The 16,565-nt window shown below is 40.4% G+C and overlaps 2 protein-coding genes across 5 annotated transcripts in view; one reads left to right on the plus strand and one right to left on the minus strand.

Moving 5' to 3' along the window:
* LOC106112343 (endoplasmic reticulum-Golgi intermediate compartment protein 3-like) overlaps positions 1-16,565 on the plus strand; it is a 152,117-nt gene that overhangs the window by 130,913 nt on the left and 4,639 nt on the right. The gene's annotated exons all lie outside the window — the stretch shown is intronic.
* MYO1D (myosin ID) overlaps positions 1-16,565 on the minus strand; it is a 163,946-nt gene that overhangs the window by 117,526 nt on the left and 29,855 nt on the right. For all 4 annotated transcript variants that reach the window (XM_055789789.1, XM_055789790.1, XM_055789791.1 and 1 more), the window contains exons 2-7: positions 6,472-6,680; positions 5,517-5,610; positions 4,600-4,765; positions 2,997-3,050; positions 1,975-2,070; positions 686-802 (exon numbers count right to left, since the gene is read on the minus strand). In XM_055789789.1, the coding sequence (XP_055645764.1) occupies positions 686-802; positions 1,975-2,070; positions 2,997-3,050; positions 4,600-4,765; positions 5,517-5,610; positions 6,472-6,680 (736 nt within the window). The remainder of the gene's footprint in view (positions 1-685; positions 803-1,974; positions 2,071-2,996; positions 3,051-4,599; positions 4,766-5,516; positions 5,611-6,471; positions 6,681-16,565) is intronic.

Below are 16,565 nucleotides of genomic sequence, written 5' to 3' on the forward strand. Positions count from 1 at the left end.
AGTGGGTGGTCACAACCCTGCCTGCATGGCCTGACCCTGCTCTGCCTCCATTCCTTCCCCAGCATCACGCCGGAGGAGAAAGAGTTGGGAAAAAGCAGCAGTTTTCTTTGCCACCCTCCTCCTGCCCACTTGTGGTGCCTCTCTCCTCAAGAGACAAGAGCTACAGGGACACTGCGCAAGGGAAGAGGCTCTGTGGTCCCAGGGGAATACTGGTGCAGGAGGGATTTCCTTCACAACAGAATACAGAGAATTAAGAGGTCTCCTGTATCTGGCTGTCCTCAAGCCTCCACCACGAAGTACCATCCCTCCAGCAAAACCACAGTGGTGATGGTGACTGTGAGGGCAAAAGGAGACAGAAGGATAGCATGGAGAGAGCTCCATTGCCAAACCCAAACAATTCCTTTTCAGAACATTTAGCAGCTCCCAGTGCTTAGTGGCACATCTGTTTTGGGATCTGGAATACGCAGGAACAAATGTGATCCTCTACCATTATTGCAGTGTCCTATTTCATTGAGGAGTTTCACTCACCACTGGAAGTTGTAAACTGTATACACTTCCAGCCAGCACATCTTCCAGCTACTTCTGCAGCAAGAAAGTTAGAGCTGCTGGAAGTACAAATATACTGCTTGACCCTTGCTGAAGAGCAACAGCCTAATCATACCTGCAGGCAGAGAAGAGAGCTTACCAAGTGAAGAATGGCTGCCACAATTTTGTAGACAGTCTGAATCTCCTCTTGCTTGAAGCCAATCACTTTCATGGCATCAGCTACCACTTTGAACTCCGCACCGTCACTGATGGAACACTGAGGGGAAAGAGATGTCTGGGACATGAGGTGCTTAATGGAAGTCAACTATGAGAAAGCAAAGCTTTTGCAATCCCATGAGAAATAGATTTGTTCTCTGCTATTTTTCAGATGCAAGACACTGTTGTGAGATTTCTCAGCTTATTCTAATGCCATGCCATATGCTTGTACACTGAACCCCACACTGAACACACATGTATACTAGCAGCAATGAGACACAGAAGTCCATCACAGCACGACTAAATAGTTCAATACTTTCCCAGTGGTATTTAACGTGAAAGTAGCAGCAATGCACTAAAAAAAAAAAAAAAAATCAGAACAAGAGTTACAAGTAGTGCAGTCAGACCCTCTGAGCAGAAGCTGCAGAGCACCAGCAGTAAATTTCTGGTCATCATCTTTCTCAAGATGTGCCTACGCCTCCCTCCCCTCCCTATCATCTGGGTTTGTTTTCACCACAAATTTCTAGAGAGGCTGATAAAGGCATCTGAGAAAGTCTGTGGGTTTGTTTGCCAAAGAGCATCTCAAGAAAGCAAGCAGGAAATCAGGGAGCATTTTATCTGGACCCTGCCTCAGAGGGGCAACACTAGGGAAAACTCCAGACATATTTAAAGTGTTTAGGATCTTGTTGTCCTAAAAACTTTATTAATTTGTTTTCTCTTCTTTCCTGCTCAGATGCCCCCTTGTTGGCAAGTCAGACATGATGAATGCTTCAGTAACTGAAATAGACCTACTGTAAAAGAATTAGCCTTTATGGCTTTTTGATCCAGAAAGCAGCTTAAGTTTTACCCATTACGAAGCATGAAAAGTCTGTCACTGGTAATGGGTCCAATATCTGCCTTTACTAACAAAGGTGATGTGTCTCTGACTACATTTTATTGCTTTTTATAAGCAGACAACTGTAGTATGCACAAGTCCACACATACTTTGTCTTCTAGGGCCAGAAACTCTATATTAAAAATATATTTATATATATTGTATATTTATATATAAATTTATTTATATATATAAAAACATATGTATTATATATGTATATAACACTATATTAAAAATAGCAAATTGGTGTCACCTTCCCATTGGTCTCAGCTTCTGCTAGCTCAGCAATACTTAAGAGTATTTCAAGAAGCATTTATAATTTTAAGACATTACGTTTAACTCACTAACAACACGCTCACCTTTATCTGTGCTCCAGGACAGATATAGTTGTATGCAGATGCATCCTTCTGAAGATGCAGAGAATGTAACATCTGGTCAGACCCCCCCTGGAGGAGCTGTACAGAGAGTATTTTAAGAAACGGTGAATGAAAAAAGTAAATTCCTTCCGTTTTCTGTTTCTTATTCATCCACTTGACAAACAACATCAAAAAACATTAACGTACTGCTACAGAAGAATCAACTACAGTATCTGGAGTCCCAAGCACAACATATGCAAAATACATTGTTGGAGGGCTCTGACCACCAGAAAGTGGTTGCTTAAGTGACTGTCCTTTGGAGTGACACAATTGTTTAGCAAACAAGCCTGAACCTCTTCACAGACCAGACATTTACATCTGCGACATGCCACAGATGTGCCCTGGCAAGCACATTTACCTTCTCTGTTAAACACAAAGACTTTCCAATATGGAAGTGACACATTCATGAGAAAGGTGCTAACATGCTATCACAGAGTACTGAATAAGTGGGGAAAAAAATAAACAAATAATGTTTCCCTCACTGCAAAACTGAGAATAAAGGTTAAACTAATAGGCCAACCATTTCCCCCAAGGGACACACAGGGGAACCACCATGCAATATGGAAGACATTAAAAAGAACCACCACCACCCTACAAGGAAAAAACTGAACTCGCTGTCATAAAATTACTTCCATATGGACTAAAGGCCTCAAGAGAAAATTGAGGGATTCGACTTATTACAAATAAACCAGAGAGTCAAAGTCCAATATTCCACCATATTTGTTTAGTTAGCCTCCTTTTAAGTTTACAAATGTGTTAATATGGGACTGCAGAATAGAAAAAAAATAAATCTTCTCATGCTCCTTCCCCAGACTAGGCCTCTCCAAAGAACTAAAGAACCTAAGATCACCCAAGATGCAACAACAAGGGAACCCTTTCCAAAACACACGAGAGGGTGAAACCTTTTGCCTATCACGTCTGGGAAACCTGGGAAAAGTCATTTGCTTCAGCGAACTCATACTAACCTGGTAAAAAGAATGAAAGCTTCGTTCTCCCGGCTGTTGCACAATCACACGAGACTGGGTGGGAAGCAAAACACAAAGATAGGCATTTCTGGATGTGGATGGCCCTTCCCCAGCACTTCCCCTTAGACACTAATGCATGGGTTCACCACTGCTAGGACACCTTCAAATTAATCTTATCTTACAATAAGCCTGTTAGAAACATTATTAGCCAGGCGTGACCATGGAGTTTGAAGTCTATAATAAAAAAGACCAGCTTGCTTAACAGGTGCGATTCCTACTTCCAACCAGGAAATCCATGTGGCAACTACAGAATTGCTTTCATGGAAGAGTCAAAACTCCATTTTAGTTTAAGAGTCATTTAATCCCTGGAACTGAAAAACAGGATTCTGACTACAAATAAATGCTCCATGGGCCACAGTGAGGGCCCAGTAACCACTTCTACAACCCCAGGACAGGCCTACAAAAGGCACACAGCCACTGTACAAGTGAACACTCTGTTCTAACACAAGGGCATTGTTTTAGGGGGCAGGCAACAGCTCCATCTTCAGAGCACTCATTCAAAATCAGTAGCAAAAAAAAAAAGTTAAATGCAGCCAACAAGGAACATATCCTTATTTTATTCTCTAAGTTGGAACTATGGAGAGTGATGAGGCATGTATCCTGCTGCAGTGCAAAGTCACTTTCTGTTAACTGCTTGTGTTTGGACCAGAACCTCAACTGCTTTCAAAACAGAAATAAATTTAACTTGGTAAAAGTCAAGAATATTAAATAAATGAACAGGATTTAAGTTACTGCAGCTGCAGCCCCATCCTCTTTTTTCATGGAAGTATCACATGTTAAACGTTTGGTTTTGCTGTTTTGTTTGTTAAAATAAAGTGTTTATTCTGAAAATAAACTCCAGGGAAATGAAGGGAAAAGTAAAAAAAACAAAAAAACAAAAAAAAAAACACAAAAAAAAAGGATGTTAGCAGATGTGGTCAAACATACAAATTCAAGCCAGACATGTGTGTCTCACATTTCTAGAACTGTTAATAGATCATGACCAGTTTCTCTACAGTTTTACATATTCCAATGTTTTCAGCCACCAGATAATGACATGAAAATATGCTTAGGATCACTTGGAATATATAAAAACAATGTTACTAAAAGATCACACAAGGTTGTGGCATTATTCCAGAATAACACTTCTCAAGCGTACTGTTGCTACTTACAGACCTGGATATCTTCTCCTTTTATTCACCAGTGAGATCTCAATGGGGGAACTTATAAAGAAGGCGTTTTGCAGACATTAAATTAATCTCAGCTTTTATTCCGGATACAAAGTACATACACCTATATGCAAATAAGCTTTTCAGTAACGCTAGGTCCTTATGTAGTGAGCTCTGAAAGTAGTGGTGTTCAAGTAACAGGGCACTGCCAGTGTTTCAGCAGCATTTCAGTTACTTTAACTCTTGAAGGAAAATTAAGGCCTATATTTAGTGAGATTCTATGCCTTCATATGTCACCTGTTGACAGACCATATTCGAAAGGAAAACTTTCTAATGGCAAAGCACATATTGCAAAAGTAACTACACAAAAGCCTCTAAAAGTGAGGGTGGCTTACCTTTTCTAGTAAGTAATTATTGATATGCCCACCTATTGGGTCTCCTTTAAAATCAAAGTTGATATCCATATATTTTCCAAACCTGCTGGAATTGTCATTGCGGTTTGTTTTGGCATTGCCAAAGGCCTCTAACACACAATTGGATTTCAGCAGTATGTTCTTCACTCTGTAGTACAGAGAAATGGAAAACAGAACAGGGTAAAGTCCAGATTTGTATACTCGATATCACTTTTTTTCGTAGGCATTTCTCAATAAGAATTTAGTAGCAGCAGAGATGTTCTATGATGACATATTTGGGCAGATGTGTATGACATTAGCAATCCCATGGGAAATCAGCTGGGAGTTTTCGGCAATGTTCCTTAGAGCTGAGAAAATGCAAACAAAAGAATCAGATCTCCCTGCTCAAAATAGCATCAAAAATTCAGTTCCTTTACATATGTAAGTTTTCAAAACAATTTCTTGAATTCTTTTGCAAGATATTTTCAAAAGGGCAGGTATTAAGTCTGTTTCAGCAGAAAGCCACACTCTTCGCTTTAAAAATTTTACTCTAGGACTGACAAGCACATTTTTGCAATTCAGGAGCATGCAACCCTGAAAGGTCATGGAATATGCTTCTTGCACTCCACATGCTTTTCTAATGTACACATATTTCAGGCAGTTTGCCACAGGAAACACTATTTCTAGATACAGAGTTTTATTTTGAAAGTTCAAACTTCCAAAATAAACTTCTCTACATGATTTTAGCAATCAATATTGCAAAATTCTCAAAGTAAAAGTAGTATCTGAAGAAGTTTGGTAAATCTTGTAAAAATCAGCATGTTATTAGTACAAGAGATCATCTAATAACACAGTGCTACACAGTCCACTGAAGATCCAGAAACAAAACAATTTCACTTATTTTTCTGCCAAGTCCTTACCTTTCCACCTCAGCCCTCTGACTGGGGTTGGTAATGGCTGCTATATACTGCATAATGTATTTACTGGCCTCAGTTTTCCCAGCCCCGCTTTCACCTGAGGGCATAAATACAAAGGTGACACAACAGATCAAAAAAAGCAAAGCACGTCACTGAACAGTATATCCCAATTCTACCCCAACGGTGTCTGGGTTTTTTGTTATTGGGGGTTTTCTTTAAAGCAATCTTGTTTGCATGCACTTTGAACATTTTCTAAATACAGCCATAACCCTGCCTGGTTGTTGCTGCTATGCCGACTTAGAATCAGTTATGATGTAAAATTGCACAGGTCGGTAAAAGGCCTGGCACACAGAGGATCAAAAGGAATATTGTTAGAGGAGAAAGACTGGCACGCAGAGGCTTGGCTAGCAGCAGTGCCGGGAACTGCAATACAAGAGGCTACTGTTCAGCACACCATCTCGGGTCTCTCGCTTTTCAGAGCTGCTAAAGCACAGGAACATCAAGGAAACGAAGTGCCAGGATCCAGATAGCGACCGTTCATGGTACAAGCCCTGCTCCCACTGTTAGAGCCACGACAAGCAATCAGTCCAACCATCGAAACAGAGAACAAAACATTGGCCAGTCAGTCATCTAGGGGATAAAAATCAGCAGTTCTCTAAAGAGAGACAGGAACCCTGTTCTCGCTGATCTCCATTCACACAGGCAGAGCAAGCAGAGGCCTCATGTTCAAGTTATCACCCTGCATGCACAGATTAAGCTAATGACCGACACCAGCTCTTGAATTAGGTAAGAAATAATTTTAAAGGTCTCCACACATGGATTCAAATGCAAATAAGCAGTTTTAAGATTAAGTTTTCTTTTACAAAATGCTGTCATTAGCCATACCATTAACTCTTTTTCTGCCCAGAATTTCACAAAAATCATGTGTTCATCATAATGAGAAGCTTTTTCAGCTTACCTGATATTACAATACAGGTGTCTTTTGATCGCCTCTTCATTGCTTTGTAAGCAGCATCAGCAATTGCGAAGAGGTGAGGAGGCCTCTCATACAATTCCCTTCCTTTGTACTGCTCAATCATGTCACGCCCATAGATGTTCAAGTTTTTGTAAGGATTCATGGAAACGACCACCTCCCCAATAAATGTATAAATCCGTCCTTTTTCGAACCTACCCAGGAGGAGACAAAAGGGAGAAAGGGAATTAGTCAAACAGTGATTCAGAATGTATCTTCCAAGCAAGTTGCCCATTTCATCAGGTGAACTCTTCAATCCATCGTCGTACCAAAAAATTATAATAAAACATTTACTATGGACATTATCTGACCAGCGTGGCCCAGATGGCATGTTAGCATATTGCACAGAGACCTGATATTACAAAGGCTAAGAACTAGGGCTAGCTTTGAATCTTAGCACCTACAAAGGAAATTTCTACTGCTATTTCACTTACAGATGCATGGCTGATCAGGTTATTGAGATACAAGCACCAACTATATTTCTGAGTATAGCAAACTTTCACTTTGCTGGTGCAATCAAGTCAGCTGTCTACATATTCAGGTATTTCTGTTGCCATTATCATGCTGCCAGAAACTAATGTTTCTATAAAATTATTTAGCAAGATTTAAGGTAATATAATTTACTGTTTCTACAGTTGACAATAAGTAAACATGAGTTTGCAATGAGCTTATATAACCTGCTTCATAACAGGGATTTAAAGGCAAATTCTTTTTCCACATTCTACAGTTGTCTGTAACCCAGCTCAGGCCAGAGAAGTTGAAGTTTTGAAGCCACTCATGTAGAGGTCTAATCACATTTGCAAGGAAAGTAAACAGAGATACAAGCAAAGAAGGAAATTACAGCCTTTCAGCTCTAGCAGTTCGCTTCCACTCTGTCCTTTCCGCTAGAAGGCACTTTAATATCATCGCTGCTGCTAAACCAGAAGTGAAAGGTTTTTAAGAACATGTGAAAACAACCCTAAACTACACCTTTCCTGAACCCTACTTGGCCCTTAGCATTCTTTCTGCAAACAAGACAGAAAATAACTTAAAAAAAAAACCAAACAACTGTTTTAGTTAAAAGATGTTTCCAAATATTTTATCAAAAGTTATTTAGTAGAATAGCACAGAAGGAATTTCAGATTAACAGCTGAAGAATTCATACACATCATTTGATTCTCAGGAGAGGAAAGAATGACAGCAGATTTAGAGATTAACAGGCAAACGATGGCATTTCTACTATTAAATAGGTCTGCATCCTGTATTTAAATCTTCCAACATTAGATGGCACCACAACACCTCTACAGAGCACCCGGACCTTTCCAATGCTTGATGGACTCTGCACAAATTCCACTATTACTTTATCGAATTTATTACCACCCCCATGTGGTGACGAGCTTGACATTTTCTATTGTTCATTTGAGAATTTTCTGCAGCATCTTGGCAGTGTTAGTTTTTAGCAGGTGTAATAAAACTGAAGAAATAGAATTCAGCAACCAGCATTCCACTTTCTAAAAATTATTTTTGCCTCTAATTCTAGCCTCCTCCAGAAATACTTCACTAAAAAGACACAAGAATTGTAAAAAATCTTTTTGTTCCTGCATTGTTTTAACTGCAGGTAGTCCTGATACGTATTTCCCAAAGCATTAGCAAGCTTAAAATGCAAAAGTATTTTCTATTTTAGAGGCATATGCTGTTTGAAAGCTACCAAAAGTGTGTTAGAAAAGATAAGGCCAGCAGCAGCAATATGAACCGCAGGCCAGTAAATATCGTAACAAAAATTATGGGTAACATAGGCAACTACACTAAGCAAAAATAGAATCACACAGACTCGGGTACACGGGAAGCCTCACACACACAGTCCTTGTCACTTCCCATCCCTAGTTTTAATTATTTGAAGCACAAAGCAGCTGGAAATTGTGGCATTTGAAAGATACCAAACAGGCAGAAGACGTGTGTGTGCAGAGGGATCGGATACCAGGCTGCTGTCTTCTGCCCTCTCAGGAGCACCAGGGACTCTACATATACAGAGGAGCACTTAAAAAAAAAAACAAACACACACAACACTGTTTCGATCAAGGAGATCGAATCACACTGGGACATACATATGTAACGGAAACCATTACAAGGACATCAAAATTAGCAGAATCCTTCCCATCTTTCTGGAGATGGGCCATCCAAAAAACGCAAGCAATGGAGAACATACACCCTGCTCTCCAAAAGCTACTGCACAGCAGGTACACAACCACCGCTGAAGGCACTATGAATGATCAAGATAAAGCAGTTTCAGGGTGAGGTTTTAAGCCCCCCTGTACTGCCAGATGCACAGCCAGACAGTCCATGGACAGCACAGAGGGGTTAAGGGGGTGCATTTTAGCTGCCAAGGAGAAGGAAATAAAAGGACATCTCTGCTGAAGTGTCGTGCCAAGTCAGCATCACAGTACCCAGTACTTTGACCTCTTCCTTAAGCAATGAATTATGTAAACTTTCAGTAGCAGAGCACAGTTTAAGTTTCCTCCCTTGACAGTTCAGCATCCCCGCCTGCCTCGAAAGGCAGAACCGAGAGATTTGGCTCCACCAGCCCAACCCACCACCGGCCCTGCAGGCACACGGCTGCAGAGGGGGACTGGGGTGCAGGGTGGCTTCGGAGCCCTACAGCTGTGATGTGGCACATACAGCATCTGCCATACTGCCTGCTCGCTCCCCTGGCAGCTCTGGGTGTAAGCCACAGACCTCACATTTGGTCTCAAAGTCAAGTTTTAAAAGGTTTTACTAGACTCTGACCAGTTGTGTCTACAATCTCTGTGGCAAAAGGCAGATGGAGACTAGGTCCATCTCCAGGCTTGACAGGTGGGCATCTCTCCAGATTGGCTTTAAGGAACAGGGTTTATGAACAACTGACACCCACGTTTACACCTCTGTTCATTTTTCTTTACTTCTTATTAGCGGAGTTAAAATTCCAGAGCTGTGCTTCGATGGTCCTAAAAGGAGCTGTCGCTCGTGGTTCCTCACCCCTCCTTGCTGATAAAGCCTCTTTTCATCAGATAGCACAGCTCAGCACAGCAGCAGGCCAAGAACAGCAGCGGCTGTTTTCCTAGCTGCATTGCTTCAGTGTGAGATTTGTGGTTTTCCTTTCCCAAAAAGAACTCATGAAAACTTAAGAAAACAACCAATGACAGCAGACCAAGCTGTGTCAAATCATTATTCTTCTGCACAGCAAGGTGGCAAAGCAAGACATCGAAGCTATCCAGAAAGGCTTATCAGCTGGGGCATTGCACTCCACCAAGGGAAAGCTCATCAACCTAAAGGATAGCATAATCATTTTAGTACCCAGCACAGAACACACAGAACTGGATTTTTGTTATTAAAAACCATCTACAGCACACTACATAAAAGACTCCCCTGTATCTACTCCTAGGGGTCGACACCCCACGGTCAAACCTTGGTTTGTATGCGTCATGGAAACCACATCTTGTGCTACAACTCTGAGGAGAAAAGATTTCCCTGTAATGTTTCTATTGGAATAATTTCTGTATCAGTATCTTCTGAATTTTCCACTAGCTCAGCAACCAAAAAGAAAGTCACGGTATTTAATCCCTGTATGTTATACTGATGAGAAACATCAGTTCTTTCATGAGAATTTTTTATACTATTTTTTATTACCTTGTTAAAACACTGATTGATACTGGGAAAATATAAATCCGTAAGTCACAGAACATAAATCATCTGAAAGCATAGAAATTATTGTCCAGGAAAGAGGACTGCCAAGGCAAGAAAAAGGCTCTTACTTTGTTTTGTAGTTTTTATTTTTAGGGAAAGGGAGTTGAAAAAAAATATATATCCATAAGTCCAGCCATCCCATGTTCACATTCAGTTGCCAGTAGAAAATGCACTGCAGAAACCAGAAAACTGAAGCAGAAATGTTCACCACCAGAGAGCACTCACATTTAGGATTTCTCCCACCTGACAAACACTCCAGTCAAAAATAAAACTGTTCTTACCGAGGAAATGATGCAACTTCAAATGCACTCAGTACAAATAAAGAAAAAGAGTTAGTTGGCAAGACTTGGAACCCATACTCCAAAACAACATCTGCAGAATGCAGACTGTTAAACAAAGGCATCCTACCATGCAATTGCACTCCAAATGCTGCAATTCAAATTATAAAGGGAATTTCTAATTAATCATTTACATGGTAACTCCTCCGTACTAAAAGATAAATAGAAGTTTGTTAGGATCACAGAGAGCAGGAGCACTCTGCAGGCTTATTGCTGTCTCTAGAATTCAGCATACTTTCTGAAATGACCCATGCCAGCTACCAGGGGATCAGTCCGCAGTGAGATCACGGGCTGGGTTTCACTGGGCTGTGAAACAGCTCCTCAGAAACACGTTTTTGCCAGTCTTTCCCTCCACCTGTCTAACACCCGAGGAGTAGAACAACTGCTGGAAAAAACACATTAAGTCACCAGTCATCCCATTTTCTGTTACTTTCAGAGAGCTGAAGTGTAGGCTATCGGTATTATGGATCACTTCCTCCTGGGAAAAGGCTTTCTCTCATCTGGAACTACTCCTTTCTCACCCGCGACCACAGATTGACATCATATTCTGCTTTACATACATGCAGACACACTCAAGCTTTCCTACATTAGCAGGTGCTCTGTCAGGCTCTTGACCCCCAGGGCTCCCTGATGCTCCAGAAACAGAACATCTTCACAACAAGAAGTCACAACGCAGCCAACGCAGCCATCAGCTGAAGACGGACTTTCAGTTTAACTGTACAGCAGCGGTTAAAGTAAAGGAATCATTAACAAAAAAAGCAAATAATTCAAGTACGGAAATGCTACAGATGCATCAGCCTGCACTAGATAGTCAATAGCTAACATAGTACCATGAAGGTTAAAAGAATAAAAGACAATGGTTGCAAACTATGATCCATTTCCAACTTAGTAATTCCAAAGCACAAACTGAAATATTTAGTATGAGCATACTGCTTTTTCTTCCTTCCTCCTTTATGCGGGGGAAGAAGAACGATCTAGCAACTATACACCTCTTTGGCACATGAAGAGGGACAATTCCTTTTCCTTTTGCAAACACCCACTGTGATTTTAGGTTATTTATTTTTTACCACCAAATACATACATTAAAAATCCATTACTGAAAGCTTTGACTCCGTTCTCATTGCAAACATGCATGAAGACATTTTAATTAAAACTCGTGTTCATGAAGAGATGCACGTAGATAGTCAAGGATGGGCCTTTAGGATGTGTTCACTACGGAAAGGACTTTTAGGATTTCACTGACAGAAGTCTTACTTATTTACCTGTTTTTAAATACAAGAACGTATAGCATTGACACAAAGCAACAACTATTCTTCTCAAGCTTGTTTAAGCACACTTCAACTGGTATGTCAGACGATTGTGCCTTTTATATGTGATACCAGGTCTCTCCACTAGGAATTCAGTGCTACTTGAAGACTTTATTTTAGGTAAAGCTCAAAACAAAAATCAGCTGTCAAGCAGGAAAGAACGACATTCAAGTCTTTCAATAAATTACTCAAACTATTATAGCAAATCAACCCCATCAGAAGAGAACTCAGATAAACAGGATTTGCGTTGGCAGAACTATAGCTAAAATATTCTTGCTGCACTTGGAAAAACAAACCAAATAAACTGTCCAGTCAGTATTACCTCCCTGTGCTAGGAAAACAATCCAAGTCTGTCATGATTCTAAATATGCATGTCTACAATGTTTTGATCCAACCCGAGGGACATAAAACCTGGAATTTAAGTTAATTTAACACACAGATGAAATTTTTGCTTGCAGTTGTCCTTGCATGGATTCAGTTTTCAGATGTTGCCAGTTTAACAAAATAGGAAATGCCATTCAGTGCGCATTCTGCACCACTCCTTTCCTGTACAGAGGGAGCAGAAAAGGCAGGGTGAGGAATACTTCATTCATCTGCAATTTTCAGTCAGCTTTGGAAATAAGGTTAAAAGAGTCCTTTGTAAATTTTTTTTTCAAAAGAAAACAGTAAACTACGAGTGTCTGGTGCCACATCTTCCTCAACAAACCAACATTTAAGCAAACTGACTGTAGTTTTACAAGGCTTATTCAGCTTCAACACAGCTGACCCTCGAGTCATCTATGCAGCTCTGCAAACCCACCAGGTAAGGTCAGGGGAAAGGTAAATGGAAGATGGATGCTAAGCTAGCTCTAATGAACACTGAATAAAGGTTAAACGCGTGAAACATAGCTAGCTAGAAATGGGAATAATATTAAAGTCCCTCTCCTTAAACATGAAGTTAAAGTCCTAACTTTGCACTGAAAAAATGCCAAACCACTGGAATCAGTGAACTTTCATTTCTATTTGTGTCAGACAGGACCGAGCAGTCTCTCCTACAGCAGTGAAGCACTGCATACTCTTTAGGTCTCTAGAAGCATAAGAAGGCACAAGCAGACTTGAAATAGATAATGAGACAAAAGGAAGTTCTTTGAGAAGCTTCCAGGACAACATAATGCTTTGTGGTTTTATTCCAATGCACGCATGAGAAAGTTCCTATCGAGCACAGGTAGAGGAAAAAGCTTGCTCCTGACTTCTCGGCCTAGAGCAGTAAAGCACACTCCCACTTCCCATGTGAAAAGTCTGGCTGGAACATTGTAAAATCCTAATGCAGTAATCATATTACTCTGCTCTGAGCAGGAGGCTGCCCTGAATGACCTCCTGAGGCTGAATTATCCCATGATCCTAGATCTACCCAGGAAAGAGTAAAGCCAGGCCTGGGACAGCAACAGACTGCTATCCACCCATCATCTCTTCACTTTTTAATCTGTAAAATAAAAGCACATAATCTGTAAAAGGATAGTAAAAAGAAAAAGAACACTCAAAGGTCAGGTAGGTTCTTCCATCTGCTCCAATCACATGTGAAGTGAACTGGAGCACATGTGCAGAAGAACCTTGAGCTTGTCATGTAAGAGAACTGACAAGTACGTAAGACTCAAAACTACTGAGGAGGAGGAAAAGGTGGAAGTAATTACTCTACAAATACATTGGTAGATGAATATCACCTTGCCAGGTAGCCAGAGGAACTAATTAAACAAAAAACTACACAGGCCCATACAAAACTAAAATGGGAACGGACTTACCCTGGCCAACACAGGCTTGAAACTGCAAGCTCGCTGTCAGGGAGGCAGCCCTGGAAGGGCATTTCAACAGAAGCTGCCAGGACCATTGTGCCCAGCTGGGTATTACGGAACTTATTTTATGGATGTGTTTAGATCTGGCTCTTTCTGCACTGACCAGCAACTGACTTCATGATCCATTATGTTCCCTCCACTTTGGTGTTACAGCATTTATGTACTTACAAAAAGATGCTTCACCTTCCACCACCACCTTCTCTTTCCAAACTGTGTACCCACATTAATAGTAACCTGCCACGGTATGATTATCTCGGCCTTCATTTTTGGGAATTCAGCTTTGTTTGTCAGATTACATACCGCTGTGTTAAAGGTTCAAATATATCAGTGGACAAAATTGCAGCACAAAAGGCAAAAACTAGACTAATGACTGGTGGTTGGACAGATTTGCATCTTGCAGAAGTTAGCATCTGATTTCATCTCCCCGATTCAGTGGTGCAGGAATTCTGCAACAGTAGGTTTGTCTGAAAAGTGCCCAGGCAAGGACTAGCTTATATTTCTGAATAACAACTTTTCTCCCAAGGGATGCTGAAGGAACTATAAAGCCCTGCAACTCAACAGAAAGACCAAGAAACATGCAGAAAAACAAAGATCATGATTGATACCCTGTTACTTGCTCCTGACTTCTCCAGTAATTTCAGGAGACAAAAACCATTCACATCACTGCTGATGACCCTTGATACACCAGCATCCTTGTATACACAAACATAACCTGAAGCCACATCAGCAACTGTACTGATGACTTTCAACATTATTTTCTAAGCCATCTCTTTCTTACACATATATATACACTATACCACCTTCCCAATTTTCTGTACACACTGCACCATTAACATAACTTCGTATTGATGTCTAACTACACCTCTAGCTATCCCACAAGCGTAGATGCCAAGGTACAACCACCGTATTTCACAGGTTTTCTTTGTAGAGCTCAGAGACTCCTTTTGCTGTCAGCTGGCCATGAGATGCTGATGTTCAGATGCTTCATTGTTCTGCTGTAAAGGAATATTCTGCATTTGTTAAGCTCGTGCCCAGTGCTGATCTATGAATGCTGCTGGAGTCTCCCGAATACAGTATTGTTTTGATATGGGGCTCAAAAAAACCAAGAATCATCTTGCACTATTAAAATACAGTATACCAGCTGCAAGCACTCCAAAAGGCTTGCTTAGTCCTTTGCTAACATTAGATCTAAAATAAAATTAGATGCCTTATTTGTACTAACACAGGCCATGCAAATAACGCAAAAATAATACAAAACATACAAATAATGCACAAATATCACTTATGTTTCTGCATAATTTGGATTTCTTTTAGATTTGTTACAGTGTTCTGCACCATCTCACCTAAAAACAAATACTGCGTATGTAGTCCTCAAACAGGACTGTTTGTTTTCTGGCCATATAACCAGGCAGACTTCTTCAGGCATTTTATGTGTTTTACAGCATATCGTGACTTAACACAGCTCTTGTGGTTTTGGCTTGTAAACTGTCCTAGCAGCACATTAGGTTACCAGTTAAGGGCTTCGGCAGACAAACTGCTGAGTCTCAAAGCAACAGCTGAAGCTATTCCACCTACAGCTGCCCATCCAGCTCCTTTGCCAGATTCCCTTCTGCCACGTCTGCTGAAGGGACAACGATGGACAGCCATGATCTCGGCCACTCCAAGTCCAGATTATCACTGACACCATTCCTGCAGGACAGCTACCAACAACTTCAGGCAGCTAACGTTATGAAAGAGTCATAAGCAATGGAGCAGAAAACTAGGTTTGCAAATCACAAAGCAAAGACATTTCACCACAATATGTCCACTAACTATTCAGGCTGAAAGAAAAGACTTTTCCTCATGTTTCCTTGAAAGCATGTCTAGTCAGGAAAAGCTTCCCAATTTTAGTCATAGACTTTGCTCGGGTTTATTGTGAGACTTTTTTTCTTGTATTTTCTGTTTTGTATTGGAAAAGCTTTATGCCACCTGACAGCCATTTGAACCAGAACTGCAGTGAAATCCCTCCTTCACCATCTCTCAGTCTCTCCCTGGTAAGCAAGAATCAAGCAGCAGATGCCCTGGAAGACAAACCCTCAAGCCCTAGAGAAATGAGATTGAGTATGCATATCAGTGCTGAAGAGGCTTACTAAATACACAAGGTTTATTCTTCCAAGTAAAAAGCAACTAATATTTTACCAAAAGTTCAATTTATAAATACAGGGGTTTTTTTACTGCAACCAAATGTAGCACTTTCAGTTGAAGTCATGAGTGTGATTCATCTGGCAGGTTCAGCATCGGGATCTCTCTCCCTCTCACTGAAAAGAATACTTTAAAAAGGGAAGAGAAGAAATTATATGGGAAGTCTTCAAACTTCTTTGTGGATATGGAAATGCAGGGTAGGATAGGCAAGATAAGTAAATTTGCACAAAAGTCTTAAGTATTTTGCTTTATGTTCTTTGAATGGAAAAACATTTGAGCAGTAGGAATGCCGTTATTTATGCACTCATTGCAAAAGGAGTGAATTTCTAAATGCCAACTGACCTGAGTTGTTAAACAATGATAATGCAAGGGGAACATTAGCAATATGGAAAAGGACTTAAACGGTTTGATTATTAAAACAGATTACTTGATTTACATGCTGCTTGTTTTATCATGTTAAATTATGACCAGAAAGATTGTGTTCATTTACTTCCTTTAGATTTTACATATTTTTTCTGTCAAGATAGCTCCCACTCAGAAGCTGAAAGGCTATTCAAATAATATTGTGAGACAGCACAAATACCAGTCACAATTAATATGCAGATAACCTGTAAAAAAGCTACAAATCATCTTACACAAGCCAAGATTACTTTACCATGTCATCACATTTTTAATTCAAGGCCGGT

This window comes from Falco peregrinus, chromosome 18 (assembly GCF_023634155.1).
Source record: "Falco peregrinus isolate bFalPer1 chromosome 18, bFalPer1.pri, whole genome shotgun sequence".
NCBI classification, from domain to species: domain Eukaryota; kingdom Metazoa; phylum Chordata; class Aves; order Falconiformes; family Falconidae; genus Falco; species Falco peregrinus.